The 21,488-nt window shown below is 51.4% G+C and overlaps 1 protein-coding gene across 2 annotated transcripts in view; it reads left to right on the plus strand.

Annotated features, from left to right (window-relative positions):
- Positions 1-19,552, plus strand: part of SSH3 (slingshot protein phosphatase 3) — a 35,436-nt gene extending 15,884 nt beyond the window's left edge. For both annotated transcript variants that reach the window (XM_077820820.1, XM_077820819.1), the window contains exons 11-14: positions 327-473; positions 17,324-17,524; positions 17,738-18,197; positions 18,395-19,552. In XM_077820820.1, coding sequence (XP_077676946.1) covers positions 327-473; positions 17,324-17,524; positions 17,738-18,197; positions 18,395-18,949 — 1,363 coding nt within the window. In that variant the 3' untranslated portion in view covers positions 18,950-19,552. The remainder of the gene's footprint in view (positions 1-326; positions 474-17,323; positions 17,525-17,737; positions 18,198-18,394) is intronic.
- The last annotated feature ends 1,936 nt before the right edge of the window (positions 19,553-21,488 follow it).

Genomic DNA, 21,488 nt, shown 5'->3' on the forward strand with positions numbered 1-21,488 from the left:
TGCTGCTGCTCCTAGGGCAAGGTCTGTCCCCACAGCCATCCTGGGGTGCATACCGAAACACTGGAGCCCAGGTGCTGGGGGATGGGCGTCTTGGAGGGCCCCTGCCCCTGCCTGCCTATTGTTCTCCAGGATGCAAGGGGCTGTCTGAGCTGACTTTGAAACCTGCCTCCTGCACTGCCTCACTGCACTGCTGGTGCTCCTAGTCGGGGGGTAGGGCAGCTTGTCTCCAAGGCTGCCTGTTGGGATGGGCACTGGGAGTAGGGTGTTTCGGGGTGCGGTAGTACTGGGGAGCCCCCAGCACCTCCCTCACTCCTCCTCTGTGTCAGAATCAGCCACATCCTCAACGTGACCCGGGAAATCGATAACTTCTTCCCGGCACTTTTCACCTACCTGAATGTGCGGCTCTATGATGAAGAGGCTTCCCAGCTGCTGCCCTACTGGAAGGAGACATATCACTTCATCTCGGCTGTCCGGTAAGCGGGAGGCTTGCGGGGAGGAATCGCACATGTGCTGATAACCAGGCGAATCACCCCTCCCGTCTCTGGGGAGCTGCTGCCTTGTCCGCTCCACACACCCCGGCCTCTGTCACTGGAGCTAAATGAGATCCCCAAGATGGTAGTGGCAATTGGTCCTTTGTCCTCTCTGTGCCTGCACTGTGGGCTGCAGCCTCTAGGTCAGGGGTGGGCAAACTTTTTGGCCTGAGGGCCACATCAGGTTTCTGAAATTGTATGGAGGGCCGGTTAGGGGAGGCTGTGCCTCCCCAAACAGCCACGCATGGCCCGGCCCCCACGGGACTCCTGCCCCATCCAACTGCCCCTGTTCCCTGATGGTCCCCTGGACCCCTGCCCCATCCACCCCTCCTTCTCTCAGTCCCCTGACCGCCCCTGGACCCCCTGCTACCCCCCAGGACCCCTGCCCCATCCAACCACCTCTTCTCCCTGACCGCCCCTGGACCCCCCACCCCTAACTGCCACCCTCCACCCTATTCAACTGCCCCTCTCCTTCCTGAGTGCCCCCTCCCCGGGACCCCTGCCCTGTCCCCTGACCACCCCCCACTGCCCCATCGAACCCCTCCTCTCCTTCCTGACTGCCCCCCCGGGACCCCTGCCCCCATTCAACCCCCCTGTTCCCCGCCCTCTGACTTTGCGGATGATACTAAACTGGGAGGAGTGGTAGATATGCTGGAGGGCAGGGATAGGATACAGAAGGACCTAGACAAATTGGAGGATTGGGCCAAAAGAAATCTGATGAGGTTCAATAAGGATAAGTGCAGGGTCCTGCACTTAGGACGGAAGAATCCAATGCACCACTACAGACTAGGGGCTGAATGGCTAGGCAGCAGTTCTGCGGAAAAGGACCTAGGGGTGACAGTGGATGAGAAGCTGGATATGAGTCAGCAGTGTGCCCTTGTTGCCAAGAAGGCCAATGGCATTTTGGGATGTATAAGTAGGGGCATAGCCAGCAGATCGAGGGACGTGATTGTTCCCCTCTATTCGACATTGGTGAGGCCTCATCTGGAGTATTGTGTCCAGTTTTGGGCCCCACACTACAAGAAGGATGTGGATAAATTGGAGAGAGTCCAGCGAAGGGCAACAAAAATGATTAGGGGTCTAGAACACATGACTTATGAGGAGAGGCTGAGGGAGCTGGGATTGTTTAGTCTGCAGAAGAGAAGAATGAGGGGGGATTTGATAGCTGCTTTCAACTACCTGAAAGGGGGTTCCAAAGAGGATGGCTCTAGACTGTTCTCAATCGTAGCAGATGACAGAACGAGGAGTAATGGTCTCAAGTTGCAGTGGGGGAGGTTTAGATTGGATATTAGGAAAAACTTTTTCACTATGAGGGTGGTGAAACACTGGAATGCGTTACCTAGGGAGGTGGTGGAATCTCCTTCCTTAGAGGTTTTTAAGGTCAGGCTTGACAAAGCCCTGGCTGGGATGATTTAACTGGGAATTGGTCCTGCTTCGAGCAGTGGGTTGGACTAGATGACCTTCTGGGGTCCCTTCCAACCCTGATATTCTATGATTCTCCTGGGCCAGGAGCTCAGGAGCCGGGCAAGACGGTCCCGTGGACCGGATGTGGCTCATGGGCCGTAGTTTGCCCACCTCTGCTCTAGGTGGCAACATAAACTGCCTCTTGCAGAGTCCATTACAAAAGGAGTGAGTATGGGGGAGACGTCCAAAGACATGCATGGGAACGATCATATGTAACCTGGGTCACGTGTGGGCACTGGAAAAGGAAGTGTGGAGGGCATCTCTGAGATAATCATCATAGCTTATCATTCCAAAACAGCTGCCATGACCTGGTGGTGTGTCTAATCTTAAACAGCTTCTCAGGAGGACAGATGTTGACGGGGGAAGCATTCAGATGTTTGCCTAGGCTCTCCACATTCACATCTGGGGCTGTTCCTCAGCTTCCACTTGATCGTATTGTCACCTGTCTCTGCCACCCCAGCTCTCACTCGATTTAGAGTACATCTGTGTGTGACAGAGCAGGAATTTTCTGTAGTATTTTTAAGAGCCCTGTGTGTACCTCAGTTTCCCCTATACCTTGCATGGCGACCTGGTGTGGGGAGAAAAGTTTGCTCTCAGTGACGGCTGAGACATGGTGCGTGTGTGTGTGTTCATTCATATGGCCTAGCTGACAGAGCGGACTGAATGGGTTGTTTAAAAGGGGGGGGATAGCTCAGTGGTTTGAGCATTGGCCTGCTAAACCCAGGTTTGTGAGTTCAATCCTTGAGGGGGCCATTTAGGGATCTGGGGCAAAAATTGGGGATTGGTCCTGCTTTGAGCAGGGGGTTGTACTAGATGACCTCCTGAGGTCCCTTCCAACCCTCCTATTCTAATACTAGCAGAGGCCGACCCATATCAATGGAACATCTGAGAAGACAATGGAAAGCCCACTCACCAGGACATTGACACCTAGCAACCAATGACCCCAGAGGGCAGAGGATTTCCCTGCCTCTCAGGAGGGAAGCTGAGCAGAGAGCCCCAGAGGTTCAGGCTCAGGTGGCAGGGAGGCCATATGGCCTGCCCTGTGAATCATAGAATATCAGGGTTGGAAGGGACCTCAGGAGGTCCTCTAGTCCAACCCCCTGTTCAAAACAGGACCAATCCGCAATTTTTGCCCCAGATCCCTAAATGGCCCCTCAAGAATTGAACTCATAACCCTGGGTTTAGCAGGCCAATGCTCAAACCACTGAGCTATCCCTTCCCCCAGAAGGAGACTGCTTCGGTGTCTGGCACCACAAAGGGGGTCCCCCAAGAGATTGTTCAAATTTGGGGGTGTTGCACTGCCCTTGGGGATCCGCAACGCAGGGTTTTTGTTCAAGGTCGTGCCTGGAGGGAGTGGTTGTGAAGGAATTAGGTTCTCCAAGTTCTTCTGCCTCTTTATTACTCTGGAGCTTGCCACAGAGGTATTTGGGGTAAAGGGTTTTCAGAGACAAAGCTCTTTTGGGACTTCAGCCTCATGGATGAAGAGAACTGGATAAATTCAAACTTTAAAAGAAAATTGGATAAATTCATGAAGGTTAAGCTATTAACCAGGATGGGTAAGGAATGGTGTCCCTAGCCTCTGTTTGTCAGAGGGTGGAGATGGATGGCAGGAGAGAGATCACTTGATCATTACCTGTTAGGTTCACTCCCTCTGGGGCACCTGGCATTGGCCACGGTCGGTAGACAGGATACTGGGCTGGATGGACCTTTGGTCTGACCCATATGGCCGTTCTTATGATGGTGGAATGTGTCCGTGCAGTGGGTATCTGGGATCATACACCTGTTTTGGTCTCTCCTTTCTACCTCACTACCGATGGTGTGTTAGAGGGCTTATTCCTTCACCCACTTACTTCCCTGGTCCTTCTCGCATGAACAGAGAGCAACAATACCCGAAGTCCAAAGGTGCAAACAATTCGATGTTTATTGGGGTGAACTTCCAGCAAGCATGATTCCAGTTTCCTTCCTTAGTATCCTCCTTCCCAGCTCTGACACCACAGAGCCTTACACCTGTGTCCCTGTTCCCATTCCTACCCTTAGCTAAACATGATTCCAATTTTCTTACCCCCATTCCCTGTTCCCATCTCACACACCCACATGCCCACCCCCACCCACACCCACACCCATTCACTTCCTCATTGACTACAGATTATATAGTAAAACTTGACTTCTGCTTAGCTATACCTTAACCAATCATTTTCCTGAAATTTAACTAACCAATCCTAACATATTGTAACATGATTATGTAACCAATTATATCCCACCACCTCAATTAGTTTACACCCAGCAAAATTAATTATACAGCAGACAGGAACAATCACAGAACCAGACAGAGATTATACAGACAAACAACAGCAAAGTGGGAACTATAATGACAAAACAATACAGAAGTGAGGATTTCACATCCCAGCTATTGATAAGTGAGTTCTTGCCAGACAGGATGCTATCAAACTAAGTTTCCTTTTACATTGTCTAGGCACTTCCCTTTCTCTGGAGGTGATAGGAACTATCCTGTCCTGATAGTGCCTAACAGCCCAATAGCACCTTATTTCAGTGTGACTAGTTTGGAATGTGAGGATGTGACCGTTCGCTTCCCAGCTTATGGCTGCCTCTGCTGCTTAGCCAAAGGCCTGAGCCTAAGCACAGGGCCACAAACTGTCACAGTAAGAGAAGGCCCTTACACTGGCAGACAGTGGTTTTGATTCTTTCTTTTATACCTCTATCACTAGCCAAGTGATAAGAATACACCTAAATTCTTAGAGTATAGGCCTTTACAGACAGGCCTGAATATCTATATCCTAACATGGTGTAGTCCCTGCAAGGCAGTATAGCTACAGTTTAAAAGTGCCTGTGATGATCCTGCGGGATTGATTGAGTTTCTGTAACAATTTTGTGTGCATAACTCATGCTGGACCATATGGAGCACAGTACTCTGGAGCTAGTACCACAGGGCAAGACTGGTTAGTTGGTGTGCTTTGGGGTGAGCTCCCCTTTTATGTGGGCCAGTTTTTGGAGAACGCAATTCCTGGAGTTCACTTTCTTTTTCAGTTTCTTGATGTGCTCTTTGAGTGCCACCGTTCTATCTGAGGGAAGGGAACAGAAGGAGACTCCACTGATTGGAAGGCATGAGATGCACTGTCCTAGGGTTGGGGGTTCCACGACCACCGCTCCCAAGAGGCGGAGGTGGGTGGTGGTGGTTGGGGACTCTCTCATCAGGGGGACTGAGTCATCTATCTGCCGCCCCGACTGGGAAAACCGAGAAGTCTGCTGCTTGCCAGGAGCTAGGATTCACGATGTGACAGAGAGACTGCCAAGACTCATCAAGCCCTCTGATTGCTACCCCTTCCTGCTTCTCCACGTGGGCACGAATGATACTGCCAAGAATGACCTTGAGTGGATCACTGCGGACTACGTGGCTCTGGGAAGAAGGATAAAGAAGTTTGAGGCGCAAGTGGTCTTCTCGTCCATCCTCCTCATGGAAGGAAAAGGCCTGGGTAGAGACTGTCAAATCGTGGAAGTCAACAAATGGCTACGCAGATGGTGTCGGACAGAAGGCTTTGGATTCTTTGACCATGGGATGGTGTTCCAAGAAGGAGGAGTGCTGGGCAGAGACGGGCTCCATCTAACGAAGAGAGGGAAGAGCAGCTTCGCAAGCAGGCTGGCTAACCTAGTGAGGAGGGCTTTAAACTAGGTTCACTGGGGGAAGGAGACCAAAGCCCTGAGGTAAGTGGAGAAGCGGGATACTGGGAGGAAGCACGAGCAGGAGTGTGTGAGAGGGGAGGGCTTCTGCCTCATACTGAGAAAAAGGGACAATCAGCGGGTTATCTCAAGTGCCTATACACAAATGCAAGAAGCCTGGGAAACAAGCAGGGAGAACTGGAAGTCCTGGCACAGTCAAGGAATTATGATGTGATTGGAATAACAGAGACTTGGTGGGATAACTCACATGACTGGAGCACTGTCATGGATGGATATAAACTGTTCAGGAAGGAGAGGCAGGGCAGAAAAGGTGGGGGGGTGGCACTGTATGTAAGGGAGCAGTATGACTGCTCAGAGCTCCGCTATGAAACTGCAGAAAAACCTGAGTGTCTCTGGATTAAGTTTAGAAGTGTGAGCAACAAGGGTGATGTCATGGTGGGAGTCTGCTATAGACCACCGGATCAGGGGGATGAGGTGGACAAGGCTTTCTTCTGGCAACTCACAGAAGTTACTAGATCGCAGGCCCTGGTTCTCATGGGAGACTTCAATCACCCTGATATCTGCTGGGAGAGCAATACAGTGGTGCACAGACAATCCAGGAAGTTTTTGGAAAGGGTAGGGGACAATTTCCTGGTGCAAGTGCTGGAAGAACCAACTAGGGGCAGAGCTCTTCTTGACCTGCTGCTCACAAACCGGGAAGAATTAGTAGGGAAGATAAAGTGGATGGGAACCTGGGAGGCAGTGACCATGAGATGGTCGAGTTCAGGATCCTGACACAGGGAAGAAAGGAGAGCAGCAGAATACGGACCCTGGACTTCAGAAAAGCAGACTTTGACTCCCTCAGGGAACTGATGGGCAGGATTCCCTGGGAGAATAACATGAGGGGGAAAGTAGTCCAGCAGAGCTGGCTGTATTTTAAAGAATCCTTACTGAGGTTACAGTGACAAACCATCCCGATGTGTAGAAAGAATAGTAAATATGGCAAGCGACCAGCTTGCTGATCTTAAACACAAAACACAAAAAAGAAGCTTACAAGAAGTGGAAGATTGGACAAATGACCAGGGAGGAGTATAAAAATATTGTTTGGGAATGCAGGAGTGAAATCAGGAAGACCAAATCACACCTGGAGTTGCAGCTAGCAAGAGATGTTAAGAGTAACATGAAGGGTTTCTTCAGGTATGTCAGCAACAAGAAGAAAGTCAAGGAAAATGTGGGCCCCTTACTGAATGAGGAAGGCAACCTAGTGGTAGAGGATGTGGAAAAAGCTAATGTACTCAATACTTTTTTTGCCTCTGTCTTCACGAACGAGGTCAGCTCTCAGACTACTGCACTGGGCAGCACAGCATGGGGAGGAGGTGATCAGCCCTCTGTGGAGAAAGAAGTGGTTCGGCACTATTTAGAAAAGCTGGACGACAACAAGTCCATGGGGCCGGATGCGCTGCATCCGAGAGTGCTAAAGGAGTTGGCGGATGTGATTGCGGAGCCATTGGCCAAAATCTTTGAAAACTCAGGGCGATCGTGGGAAGTCCCGGACGACTGGAAAAAGGCTAATGTAGTGCCCATCTTTAAAAAAGGGAAGAAGGAGGATCCTGGGAACTACAGGCCAGTCAGCCTCACCTCAGTCCCTGGAAAAATCATGGAGCAGGTCCTCAAGGAATCAATTCTGAAGCACTTAGAGGAGAGGAAAGTGATCAGGAACAGTCAGCATGGATTCACCAAGGGCAAGTCATGCCTGACTAATCTAATTGCCTTCTATGACAAGATAACTGGCTCTGTGGATGAGGGGAAAGCAGTGGACGTGTTGTTCCTTGACTTTAGCAAAGCTTTTGACACTGTCTTCCACAGTATTCTTGCCAGCAAGTTAAAGAAGTATGGATTGGATGAATGGACTACAAGATGGATAGAAAGTTGTCTAGATTGTCGGGCTCAACGGGTAGTGATCAATGGCTCCATGTCTAGTTGGCAGCCAGTATCAAGTGGAGTGCCCCAAGGGTCGGTCCTGGGGCCGGTTTTGTTCAATATCTTCATAAATGATCTGGAGGATGGTGTGGATTGCACCCTCAGCAAGTTTGCAGATGACACTAAACTGGGAGGAGAGGTAGATACGCTGGAGGGTAGGGATAGGATACAGAGGGCCCTAGACAAATTAGAGGATTGGGCCAAAAGAAATCTGATAAGGTTCAACAAGGACAAGTGCAGAGTCCTGCACTTAGGACGGAAGGATCCCATGCACCACTACAGACTAGGGACCGAATGGCTAGGCAGCAGTTCTACAGAAAAGGATCTAGGGGTTACAGTGGACGAGAAGCTGGATATGAGTCAACAGTGTGCCCTTGTTGCCAAGAAGGCCAATGGAATTTTGGGATGTATAAGTAGAGGCATTGCCAGCAGATCGAGGGACGTGATTGTTCCCCTCTATTCGCCATTGGTGAGGCCTCATCTGGAGTACTGTGTCCAGTTTTGGGCCCCACACTACAAGAAGGATGTGGAAAAATTGGAAAGAGTCCAGCAGAGGGCAACAAGAATGATTAGGGGACTGGAACACATGACTTATGAGGAGAGGCTGAGGGAGCTGGGATTGTTTAGTCTGCGGAAGAGAAGAATGAGGGGGGATTTGATAGCTGCTTTCAACTACCTGAAAGGGGGTTCCAAAGAGGATGGATCTAGGCTGTTCTCAGTGGTAGCAGATGACAGAACAAGGAGTAATGGTCTCAAGTTGCAGTGGGGGAGGTTTAGGTTGGATATTAGGAAAAACTTTTTCACTATGAGGGTGGTGAAACACTGGAATGCGTTACCTAGGGAGGTGGTGGAATCTCCTTCCTTAGAAGTTTTAAGGTCAGGCTTGACAAAGCCCTGGCTGGGATGATTTAGTTGGGGATTGGTCCTGCTTTGAGCAGGGGGTTGGACTAGATGACCGCCTGAGGTCCCTTCCAACCCTGATATTCTATGATTCTAATGTGACCCTTAAGTACACTGGATATTCATAGAGCTCAAGGATTGTACCAGCCCACGATAGTTTTGCTTGGCCTGATGGTGTTTCAGGTAGAAGGCATAAGCTGGTGTCTTGGTAGGGCTGGCATTCAGGATCCATGTGTGATAGTACACTCAGGAAGCCAGTTAGAATGTCCTCCAATCCTTCCGACTGGGTAGTGATGCAAAGATCATCTGCCTAAATAAATCTTCACACATCGGGAATTCCAGCTGGTCATTTGTGTAGACATAAACCAGAAAGGGTGACGCCACGGAACCTTGGGGCAAGCCATTCCATTGAGAATGACATTGACTTTTCTGGCCATCCATCACAACAAAAAAAGGTCACTTTCTGAGCAGGGAGGTGACTTGGGCCACCTTGCTACTTCAGTAGAAGCACACAATAGTTAACAGGGTTATAAGTAACTGACAGGTCAACAGCACAACTTCTCTTAATTTTACAGGTTTCAGAGTAACAGCCGTGTTAGTCTGTATTCGCAAAAAGAAAAGGAGTACTTGTGGCACCTTAGAGACTAACCAATTTATTTGAGCATGAGCTTTCGTGAGCTACAGCTCACTTCATCAGATGCATACCGTGGAAACTGCAGCAGACTTTATATATACACAGAGAATATGAAACAAGTCTGCTGCAGTTTCCACGGTATGCATCTGATGAAGTGAGCTGTAGCTCACGAAAGCTCATGCTCAAATAAATTGGTTAGTCTCTAAGGTGCCACAAGTACTCCTTTTCTTTTTGCTTAATTTTACAGGCTTTGAAGACATTTTCGATGTATTGAGTTAGGTTTACAACTTGGCCACAGGCAGAAAGGTCCTGGGCATGGGCATCAGTCAACTGGCCTTCTACTGCTGGTGCTATTCCATCTGCTATTGTCTGTTCATATAGCTTGTAGGGCAGGGGTGGGCAAACTTTTTGGCCCGAGGGCCACATCTGGGAATAGAAATTGTATGGCGGGCCATGAATGCTCACAAAATTGGGGTTGTGTTGCGGGAGGGAGTGAGGGCTCAGGTTGGGGGTGTGGGCTTTGGGATGGGGCCAGAAATGAGGAGTTCAGGTTGTGGGAGGGGGCTCTGGGCTGGGGTGGGGCAGTGGGGTGCCGGGGTGGGTGAGGACTCTGGGGGTGTGGGCTCTGGGGTAGGGCTGAGGATGAAGAGTTTGGGGTTCAGGAGGGTGCTGTAGGCTGGGATCAAGGGGTTTGGAGGGGGATCAGGGCTGGGGTGGGGGATTGGAGTCCCGGGGGGGGGGTGAGGACTCTGGTTGGGGGTGTGGGCTCTGGGGTGGGGCTGAGGATGAAGGGTTTGGGGTGCAGGAGGGTGCTCTGGGCTGGGATCAAGGGTTTCAGAGGGTGGGAGAGGGATCAGGGCTGGGGCAAGGGGTTGAGGCATGGGGAGAGGCTCAGGGGGGCAGGCTCCATGCGGCTTCCAGAAGGAGCAGCATGACTCATCTCTGGCTCCCATGGGGAGGTGCAGCCAGGCGGCTTTTGCACGCTGCCCCGTCCAAAGGCGCTGCCCCTGCAGCTCCCATTGGCGCGCCGGAGGGGGCCATTGGAGCTGGAGCGTAGGAGCCGGAGCGGGGCCATGCTGCTGCTTCCGAGAGCTGCATGGAGCGGCCCCCGATCCTGCTTCCCGGCCAGAGTGGGGCAAGCCCCAGACCCTGCTTCCCAGCAGGAGCGCAATGGCCAACTTAAAACTGCTGGCGGGCTGTAGTTTGCCCACCCCTGTTGTAGGGTAAGCAGAATAAGGCTCTTGAGTGGTAATGTTACAGAGTTTAGGGTCTTTGTGGCTTGAGTAGTGCGACAGCTTTGGCCTGTCTTCACAGCGTGGTTACCTCCATGCAGGAATCAAAGAAGTCAAACATCCACTTCTGTTCTCCCACCCTGAAGCAAGGGTACCAGAAAACAGGGGAGCAGGGGCCATGGCCCCATCACATTTTACTGGCTGTAAGGGTGAGTGATGGGGGGCAGGGTCTTGGGGGGAAGAGGTGGCACGAGGGCAGAGGCTCAGGAAGAAGGGGTAGTGTGGTGGGAAAGGGCTAAGAATACATTCGATCTCCCAGAATCCAGCTGTCTCTCCATGTTCCAGCTTTTTTGTGGCTATGTCAGCTCCTGGTGTTGGAGCTGATCATTGTGGACTTTGCTGTCTCCTGCTTGACTTGTTCCATTCAGCACACAGCTGCGTGGGCGGGTTTACGGGTTGTGATGCTTCATCATATGACTGCAGCGGTGCACTTTGGTTGTACTCCATAGGGGTCAGCTCGCGAATGGTGGCCTGTGCTTTTTTGCTTTCATGGCACAAGTTTGTTGCCAGAGGGATCCAGGTCAAACAGGTCTGAATATCTCCTTGAATTGCTGGTTTGTCTGTTCTGAAGCCCCAGTACAGATAGTGTCCGAAGTCCCTGGGACGCTTCCTGGCGGTACCCAGGATTGTGCAGCACCTAAACTACCACCTGCCCTTAGCATGAGAGAGCCTGGTTTGTGCCTGCCAGAAATCAGCTCCGTGACTCCACCAGCAACACTATCGCCCCACTCTCAGCCTGCACAGACACCGCTGTCCCTCTGCAGATGAGCAACAGGCACGCTTCAACCCCCAAGCATCCCCCTGGAGCATCCAGCCCCTGCTCCGCTGGACACTCGCAGTATGTACCGATCCGTCGTTCGTTTGGGACCGTGCCCCGCAGCTTCCCACGTACATCTCAGCTCACTGCACTGCGACACATTTATAGGGAAAACAAGGTGAGGCAAAATACCTTGTTCGCTTCAGCAGGCTCAGTCCTTTTTAGCCTTGGACACTCAGGTCTCGGACAAGGTGAATCCTTACAGGTGGCACAGGGTCCTGCTACTCGTCTCCTCAGTCAGTCCCTTGTGCTTGTTTTCCTTCCCTTCTGGGGAGCGAGTGCAACCTCCCTACTGGGAAGGTCTGGTGTCTTGCTGCAAACAGCCTGCTGGCAGCTTTCCTGCTCCTCTCACTCTCCCCCTCCTACCACCCAGGGGAGGGTTTAAAAAGGTCCCAAGTAGTTGGAGTCAGCTGACCCTAATTGGTTCCCTAGCAGCCCCTTTTCCAGCTGAACCTTATTGCCCCCTGGTTATCTCTCCTCAGTGGATAGGGAGGGGCCTTTTAATCTCTTGGGACTAATTACTACCCCCCTTTTGTAGCTGTTTATCCTGGGTTTACCATATATTCCCCCCCCCCACACACACACACAACACTACGGGTTTGGGCTACTTGGGTTGGCAAACAGGGCTCTCTCGACAGGCCATCCACATTGTCATGTTGGATTCCAGACCTATGTTGTACTCTGAAGTGGAAGGGTTGAAGCAACAGGAACCATCTCGTCACTCTCGCATTTTTGTCTTTATTTTGGTGCATCCACTGCAGAGGAGCATTGTCCGTGACAAGGGTAAAGCTCCGTCCCAGTAAATAGTAGCAGAGGCTTTCTACAGCCCATTTTACTGCCAGGCATTCTTTTTTGACAACGGCGTATTTCCGTTCCCTAGGCAGGAGCTTCCTACTAAGGAAGAGGATGGGGTGTTCATCATCCCCGACCATTTGTGAAAGTACTGCCCTCAACTCTACATCAGAGGCCTCGGTTTGTAGGATAAACTCCTTCCCCCAGTCTGGGGCCACGAGTACGGGGTCAGTGCAGAGGGCCGTCCGTAGATCTGAAAAAGCGTCTTCAGCTGCGGTCGTCCATCTTACTATGTCTGGGCCCCGAGCTTTCGTTAGGTCCATTAATGGGCATGCCCTGGTGGCAAAGTGGGGAATGAACCGTCTAGAGTACCCCACTAGTCCCAGGAATGCTCTGACCTGGTTTTTTCGGAGTGGTTGGGGCCACTTCTGTATAGCTTCTAATTTGTTGAGTGGGGCCTCATCCACACCCCTCCCCACTATATACCCGAGGTATTTGGCTTCATCTAGCCCGAGTGAACATTTGGAGGGGTTTGCCGTCAGCCCCGCCTTCCTCAGGGTATCCAGCACTGCCTCCACCTTCTCCAAGTGTGTCTCCCAGTCGGTGCTATATATGATAACGTTGTCGGTTAGCTCATCTATCTATAGGGTACGCATCAAACTGGGATACCTCATTCAGCTTTCGGAAGTCGTTGCAGAACCTCACGCTGCCATCCGGCTTAGGCACTGAAACCACTGGGCTTGACCATTGGCTATGAGAGTCTTCAATGACTCCTAAGGCCAGCATTTTCCTGACCACTGTCCTGATCTCCTCGCTTTTGGCCTCTGGGATCCGGTATGGCTTGACGTTCACCTTCACCTTCACTCCAGGCTCTGTGAGGATGTGATGGTGAACCTCAGTAGTCCTGCCTGGCTTTTCTGAGAACACATCCTGGTTGCGTTTAATCAGGCTGATCACTTCAGATCGTTGCTCCGGAGTCAACTCCGGGGATATTCGCACTTGGTCGGGCTGGTTGCTTTTAGGGGATGGTGCCCCTAGCGCAACCACATGCGCTTCTCTATCCTGCCATGGCTTCAGCAGGTTTATATGGTAGATCTGCTCCAGCTTCCGGCAACCCAGCTGTCAGACCTTATAGTCAACTTCTCCTATGGCTTCTATTATCTCATATGGCCCCTGCCACCTGGCCAGGAGCTTGCTCTCTGCCATGGGTATGAGCACCATTACCCGGTCTTCCACCTGGAACTTCCGGGTCATTGCTTGGCGATTGTAGTATGTCCATTGGGCCCCTTGGGCCTTCTCCAGGTCTTTGCACACAAGGGGGGCGACTTTGGCTATTAACACATGTTCAACGATGTTTCTCCCGGGGTTCGGCTGTTCTTCCCAGCCCTCTTTGGCCATGTCCAATATGCCCCTGGGGTGGCGACCATATAACAGCTCGAATGGGAAGAATCCAGTGGAAGCTTGGGGAACCTCCCATACAGCAAACAGCAAGTAAGGTAGCAGGGCGTCCCAGTCTTTCCCATCGTGACTAACCACTTTCCGTAGCATGTTCTTCAGTGTTCTATTGAAGAGTTCAACAAGACCATCGGTCTGGGGATGATAGACTGACGTCCTGAGGGTCCATATATGGAGTATTGTACATAGGTCCTTCATTAACTTGGTCCATCAGGATCTCTTTAGGTATCCCTACTCTGGAAAAAATCCGGACTAATTCTTTGGCTATGGTCTTGGACATGGTGTTCCGTAGGGGTACGGCCTCAGGATATCGGGTGGCATAATCTAGTACTACCAGAATGTACTGATGACCCCGGGCTGACTTCTCCAGTGGCCCTACTAGATCCATAGCTATTTGCTTGAATGGGATTTCAATAATTGGTAGAGGTACCAAAGGGGCCCTTAGGTGTGGTCGGGGCTCATGTAACTGACATTCCAGACAGGAGGTACAATATTGCCGGACCGCCGCATAGATGCCAGGCCAAAAAAACCTCTGCAGAATCTGATCAAGGGTCTTATCTACCCCTAGATGGCCCCCAAACAGATGGCTGTGGGCCAGATCCATCATGCCCCTCTGATGCTTCTGTGGGACCAAGAGTTGTTCTATGACTTGCTCTTGGACCCGGACTACTCTGTGTAGCAGATCACCCTTAATCACATAATATGGCCCTGGGCCCTTGACTCTCCCCTCGACGGGGACCCCATTTACCTCAACTACTTCTTTATGAATATTGCTTTATATTGGATCATTGGCCTGATCCTGACCAAAATTCCCGAGTGAGGTCCCCATTTGCCCAAACTCAGGGGGATCTACCTCTGTCTTCCCCTCGGGGAAAACCCCCGGGGAACTAGGTCCAGCTATTAGTTCGTTGACCTCCTGCCCTGCCCCGCTGTCCGTTGAGCCACCTCTTTCCTCTACAAGCATAGATTTCTGGTACTGGGTCAAGATCCTCGTTCCCCTCCTTTTATCCGCCTCCATTCCCTCTGAGCCTTCCGGGGCTTTCCCAGTGGGGAGAACAAATCCTGGCCAAATTCGTGGAAGGCTCAGGGGGCGTTATCTATCTGGGCCACCTCCTGGGTCCCGGGTTCATTATTTTCTTCCACCTTCTCCCCAGGGAGTAGGCTATCAAATCCCAGGAAGTCTCGTCCAATAAGGACTGGGTAGGGGAGTTTCGGAACTGCTCCCACTGTCAGCTTAGTGGGGTTTCCGAGAACTTCTACTTTTACGGGGATGGTCGGGTAGTAACTGACATCCCCATGCACACAGGATATTCCTGAGCGTTTGGCCCAGGATAGTTGGTCCTGCCCAACCAGCTTTCCTGAGATCAGCATGATTGCACTTCCCAAGTCTTCTAACGCGATGGTCTCTATACCATTCATCTTAACGGGTCTAGTGTATCTATGAGGGACCATCGCAATCCCTACTAGACTTATTAGATCACATGGTCCCCCTATATCTCCCAGTTCATATTTCATGGGCTCTTCTAGATTTGAGCATTGGGCAAAGATGTGCCCCAATTTGCCACATGCATAACATCGGTACTCTGCTCAGGGCAGCCCCCGATTTTTCGGGCTGCTGAGCTTTATCCATAGCTGTTTCTGTGGTTGTGTCAAAATAGGCCTTCTGGGGCTTCCCACACAGAAATGGAGCCAGGATACCTGCCCACAGTGCCATCCTCCCGACTATCGTCCTCCGTAGTCATCTTCTGTAAATAGTTGCTTGTCCGCAGCGGCTGGATCCCCTGGGGCCCGTGCGTCAGCGTGGTCAGGGCTTTTAACTGGTTCATTACTTCATTCAGGGTGGCTCGATCTTGAGCCGCCTGGTTCATCAGTAATTGGTTCGTCTCCTGTCCTGACTCTTGCTGGGCAGCCATCTGCACCCTGGTAGCCTCTTGTTGGGCTGCAGTGGCCTGTACCAACGCCTTCACTACATCCTCCATTTTGTGATTTACCCTGCCCTGAGATGGCTTGCCACAGAGCCTTACTCACTCACCACATCCCACTTCTGACACCATGTGTGGCAAAATACTTTGTTCGCCTCAGTAGGCTCAGTCCTTTTTAGCCTTGGAGACTCAGGTTTGGGGCAAGGCGAATCCTTACAGGTGGCACAGGGTCCTGCTACTCCTTTCCTCAGTCAGTCCCTTGTGCTTGTTTTCCTTCCCTTCTGGGGAGCGAGTGCAGCCTGCCTACTGGGAAAGTTTGGTGTCTTGCTGCAAACAGCCTGCTGGCAGCTTCCTTGCTCCTCTCACTCCCTCACTGTTCCCCTCCTTCCACCCAGGAGAGGGTTTAAAAAGGTCCCAAGTAGTTGGAGTCAGCTGAACCTAATTGGTTCCCTAGCAACCCCTTTTCCAGCTGAACCTTATTGCCCAGTGGTTATCTCTCCTCAGTGGATAGGGAGGGGCCTTTTAATTTCCTGGGACTAATTACTAGTCCCCTTTTTTAGCTGTTTGTCCTGGGTTTACCACAAAGGATAAGGTTATTCATCAAAGAACAGAGATTGAAATAACAGCAAGTAGTTTAGAAGCACTGGAAGCAGCTGGTTACCTCTAAAACAAAATCATAACCTGCCTTCTAGAGCTTAGAAGCTGTCCTGTCTCATACAGGCTTAGCTTACCCAGAGTCATTTTCCCAGCTATTAACCAGGCCAGCTGTTGCCCTCCATAAGACAAGCCACCCACAGCTTGTCCACTAGGTGAAGGAATATAGATGTCTTTCTGCATTCTCCCCATATACCAGACTAATTCTTTGATCTTAGTCAGAACCTGGGCGCCTCCCTGCTGGGTGTTCCTTCCTGTAGACATTGTGAGAGTTTGTTGCCCTCACGGTCTTGATAAGCTGGTGGCTTCGTACGCAGATTGATTTATATTGTAAGCCACGCACAACACCATGGTCAGTCAGGGAGAGAGAAGCGCCTCCATCTTCCTGAACAGAACCTGTTCCTTCCCTTCATAACTTACATACCTGACAGAACAAGGAGCACTGGTCTCAGGTTGCAGTGGGGGGAGATCTAGGTTGGATATTAGGAAAAACATTTCACTAGGAGGGTGGTGAAGCACTGAATGGGTTGCCTAGGAAGGTGGTGAAATCTCATTCCTGTGAGGTTTTTAAGGCCCAGCTTGACAAAGCCCTGGCTGGGATGATTTAGTTGCGGTTAGTTCTGCTTTGAGCAGAGGGGTGGACTAGATGACCTCCTGAAGTCTCTTCCAACCCTAATCTTCTATGATTCTACCTTAAGAATGCAGTGTCCTGTAGATACATTCACATGTCTCACCATGATTAGGGCAACTGGAACATTACTGGCTGTTGGCAGAGGCCTCACGTGCCTCCCTTCGGTGCACTATTATGTAGACGTTAGACCCAGGGGAATCCCTGTAAAAACCCTGTGCCCCCTTATGCCCTCTGCCAGTTGGCACCAAAGGGTCTCCATGTAGCAGTCCCCAGGGTTGTGCTCTGGGGCAGTCGTCAACACTGGGAGACAAATTCTCCCCAGCGCTCACACATTGGAGTGATACTACTAATGGACTTATCCACTTCCAAGTTAAAGCAGCAGTTCTGTAGGTGAATCTCAGCCAGTACTTAGCTTGCACCACAGCCTCTGTTGTCACTTGCGCGGCCTGTGCTGCAATCTTGGGCTTGCTGCTGTGAGTTCCCTTCAGGAGTTGTCTGCAGACAGCTGGGGAAGGGGAGGTGAAGAAAGTGTATTGAGCCCCTTGCGCCTGCCTCACCAGCCCATATCCTGCAACAGGGCCCAGAACTCGCGGGTGTTGGTGCACTGCAAGATGGGTGTAAGCCGCTCAGCCTCCACGGTGATCGCCTACGCCATGAAGGAGTACGGCTGGTCGCTGGAGCGGGCCTACCGGCATGTGCAGGACCAGCGCCCCATCGTGCACCCCAACCCGAGCTTCATGAGGCAGCTGGAGTTCTACCAGGGCATCCTGGATGCCAGGTAACTGCAAGGAGGGGGAGAAGCCTTGCCCCCTAGCGGGGGTTCTGTGACATCAGGGAGGGGGAGGAGACTGCCCAGCCCTGCCTTCCCCAGCAGGGGGCACTGTGACATCCAGGTGGGGAGGAGCCTACACTGCCCAGCCTTGCCTTCCCCAGCAGGGGTTGCTGTGACAACCGCAGTGCCTCGTGTTCAGCTCAGTGTGTCTCTGCACAGCCGACACAGCAGCCTGTGGGAGCAGAAGGCAGGAGATAGCCAGTGGGAGGACACGGTGAATGGGAGTGACACTGGCAGCGACCAATCGGAGAGTGAGGGGAGCCTGTGCCGGGAGATGCTGAGTTTGGAGGAGGAGCCAGGGCGGCAGGAGGAGGAGCCAGTCACGACACCCCAGTATTATTTCCGGCCCCTGCGGGAGCCACCAGAGGAACCAGCCCAGACCCAGGCCCCAGCAGGGGGCAAGGGGCCCTGGACCATGGTGCAGGAGGCAGAGGAGCCAGGGGGCTCAGACGACTCAGGGGCTGAGGAGGTCCGGGGGCACCTGGCCGTGCTGCAGGTGCCAGAGGTACCCAGGGCACCGCGTGACCGGCGCATCAACCTCTATGCAGTGATGAGGAGCATCAGTGAGATGGACAGCCCTGATGCCCCCACCCCGCTGGGAGGTACTGCAGAGGGGGAGGTAAGTGGCACAGCCAGCAGGCATCATGGGGGAGGGAGGAAGCCCCAGGTGGTGAGATCCAGGGCTGTGGGAAGGTGACATGCAGCTGGAGGTGGGGCAGGAGAGGAGGGATTGGGGCCCAGCAGAGAGAGCGCCTGGGTCTATCAGTGACCCGGGCATACCTGTTCTCTGATCGCTACCTCTCCTCTTTCCTGCAGGTGTTTGCTGCCTCAGGGCATGAGTCCCCTGTGGAGTGCCCCCACCCGGAACCTGCAGCCCCACCATCACCACCACAGGACCAGGAGGAGCCGGGGGCATCAGCGCCAGGTTCCAAGGCCAAGCAGCACCCACCGCAGGCCCCAACAGACAAGACAGGCAAGCGACGGAGCCGACAGCGCAGCCGGCAGGTCCCTCGGAGCCATGCCCAGGCGTGCAAGCAGATCTCCTACCACCCGGTGCCGGGCAAGGTGCACAAAGCCTTGAAGCACGTGGAGGGCCCCAGCCCCAGAGCCACAGCCCCACACCGGGCTCGTGTCATGGAGCACCGCTACTCCGTGGCCCAGCTCATGGATGCTGCCCTGGTACTCAGCCGCACCAGAGAGTTCGAGGAGCGGCTGGAGGCTGCTGGCCGGGAAAGACCCACAAGAGAGGATCCTGCTAGGCCCCTGCCCCCATCACAGGAGCCCCAGCCTGGAGGAGGTGCTCTCCCCCCATCACGACCCAGAAAGATGGTGCGGCAAGCCAACGTGGACCTAGAGCCTGGCTCGGGGTGAGGCTCCACCCCCTTAGCCCCGCCTCTGGCTGTGGCTCTGCCCCCATATCCCAGGGTACTGCCATGGATGGTATTGGGGCCTAGCAGCTGCCCTGTGCTGTTTGGGGGCAGGGCATTTGATACCGGGGACCTCAGTGCAGATCACCCTTGGGGGGCAGGGCCTGAGTGCTGCTGGGGGTGTGGCCAATGGAAGAGAGGGACTCTATGGTGAGGACAGCCCCTCCCCCAAATATGCATCGCTCCCATCCCCCCGCAGATCTGGAGGAAGGATGGAACATTCCCCTGTGGGGATTGCTCTGTCCGCCACTCATGCTGCACAGCCCCATGCTGCCCTGAGGCTCCTGCCCTGTAGTTGAGCAGGTATTACTGGGGGAGGATGGGGGTCATGATGCCCTGTGTTGTCCCTCCCCACTAGCCCTTTGCTTTTGTGCCATTGAGCACTGCTTTGGTCAGTTGGGTCAAAGGGTGCCAACCCCGTTACTGTGCCTGAGGAGAGAGGGGGTGAACCCCTCCTCCCTTTCCCAGCTCTACACACATGGACACCATACCATTTCGCTCTGTGCCAGCCTCACTCCGTCTGTGAATAAAGAGTTAATTCACTTTGCAGTTGGCTCTGGACTCCTCCCTTCTCTTCCCACCGGGGAAATCTGTTATAGAATGTCCAGGGAGATTGAAGTGTTCTCCTACTGGCTTTTGTATGTTACCGTTCCTGATGTCCGATTTGTGTCCATTTATTCTTTTACATAGGGGCTGTCTGGTTTGGCTAATGTACATGGCAGAGGGGAATTGCTGGCACATGATAGCATACATAACATTAGTAGATGTGCAGGTGAATGAGCCTCTGATGGTGTGGCTGATATAGTTGGGTCCTCTGATGGTGTCGCTCGAGTAGATATGGGGACAGAGTAGGCAACGAGGTTTACTACAGGGATTGGTTCCTGAGTTAGTGTTTCTGTGGTGTGTAGATTTAAAAGTAGCTATACTTGAACAAAAAAACTTCAGAAACAGACTTCAAAGAGAAACAACAGAACTAAAATTCATTTGCAAATTTAACACCATTAATTTGGGCTTGAATAGGGACTGGGAGTGGCTGGCTCATTACAAAAACAGCTTTGCCTCTCCTGGAATTGACACCACCTCATCTATTATTGGGAGTGGACTACATCCACCCTGATCGAATTGGCCCTTTCAACACTGGTTCTCCACTTGTGAGGTAACTCCCTTCTCTTCATGTGTCATTATATAATGCCTGCATCTGTAATTTTCATTCCATGCATCTGAAGAAGTGGCTTTTTACCCATGAAAGCTTATGCCCAAAAATAAATCTGTTAGTCTTTAAGGTCCCACCACACTCCTTGTTGGTTTTGTGGATACAGACTAACACGGCTACCCCCTGATACTAGGTGCTATAGTAATACAACAGTGAATAGCATGTCAGACACACAAAATGCAGCAGGGCTTGTTATTAGAAATGCCAGCACTGCTCACTTCTTTGCTTTAATGATCTAGTGACTCACCCTTTCTATTCATTTCATTTTTTTTTTTAAATGTGTCTTATTTACCAATCCAAAAGGAAACAGGAAAAGATGTTTTTTTTTTTTTAAAAAAACCCCACCCATGCACATACCTGGGAAATGCCCAAAACAAAACACTTGGTTTCAAAAACCAGTTATGATCCTTGCTAAGTGTTGCCAATCTACTTCCTTCTCTTTTCATTTGCAAATATTTAAAAGCAAGGCAATTAATGGTTAAAGCCACACCTCACTCTGATGCTACGCACGCACTCCACATCAGCAGTCTCTCTAAGCATGAAGCAATGCATTTTTCAGTACAACCTTAATGTCTAATTAAGGTATTATTAAATATACATAGGCTTGGCCAGCCTTCAGTTTGTATTTTTTTTTGTAATTTTGATGGATAATTGATGTTGATTTTAAGCATTTTTTCTATTTTTATTTATTTAAATTTTCACAGTTGTATAAAATTAGGGGTTTTAAGCATTTTTTTATTATTTGTATCTATTTACATTTTTATAGTGGTAGGAAATAATCAGGGGGTCAGACAATAATTCAAACATGTTAAAGTTTTATATACAAGGGAGATTTAGGTTAGATAGTAGGGAAAAGTTTTTGACTACATGTTGTTTGCAGTGTTGTTGTAGCTGGGCTGGTCCCAGGAGCTTAAATTCACAACTTTGCTAGATGCTAAAAATAATGCATTTAATAAAGACTCTGGATTTATGGTTTAGTCCAACAGTCTGTAATCCACTAGCCCTCCCCACCACCCCTGCTTTTTGTCCTATGACTGGAGGGGTGTTAACAGGCCACGTCACCTTGAATGATCTCTTACAATATGTGGTAACTACTTATGCTAAACAATTGGTCTCACCTTGTATTTAGCTGTGACCCTCTGAGTAGCTCGAAAATTTCTCTCTTTCATGAACAGGAGTTGGTCCAATCAAATATATTACCTCACCCACCTTGTCTTTCTAACTAGGTAATTCAGCTCTGGACTAGGCTTCCAAGTGAGGTTGTAGAATC

Source organism: Eretmochelys imbricata, chromosome 6 (assembly GCF_965152235.1).
Source record: "Eretmochelys imbricata isolate rEreImb1 chromosome 6, rEreImb1.hap1, whole genome shotgun sequence".
In the NCBI taxonomy this organism is placed as follows: Eukaryota; Metazoa; Chordata; order Testudines; family Cheloniidae; genus Eretmochelys; species Eretmochelys imbricata.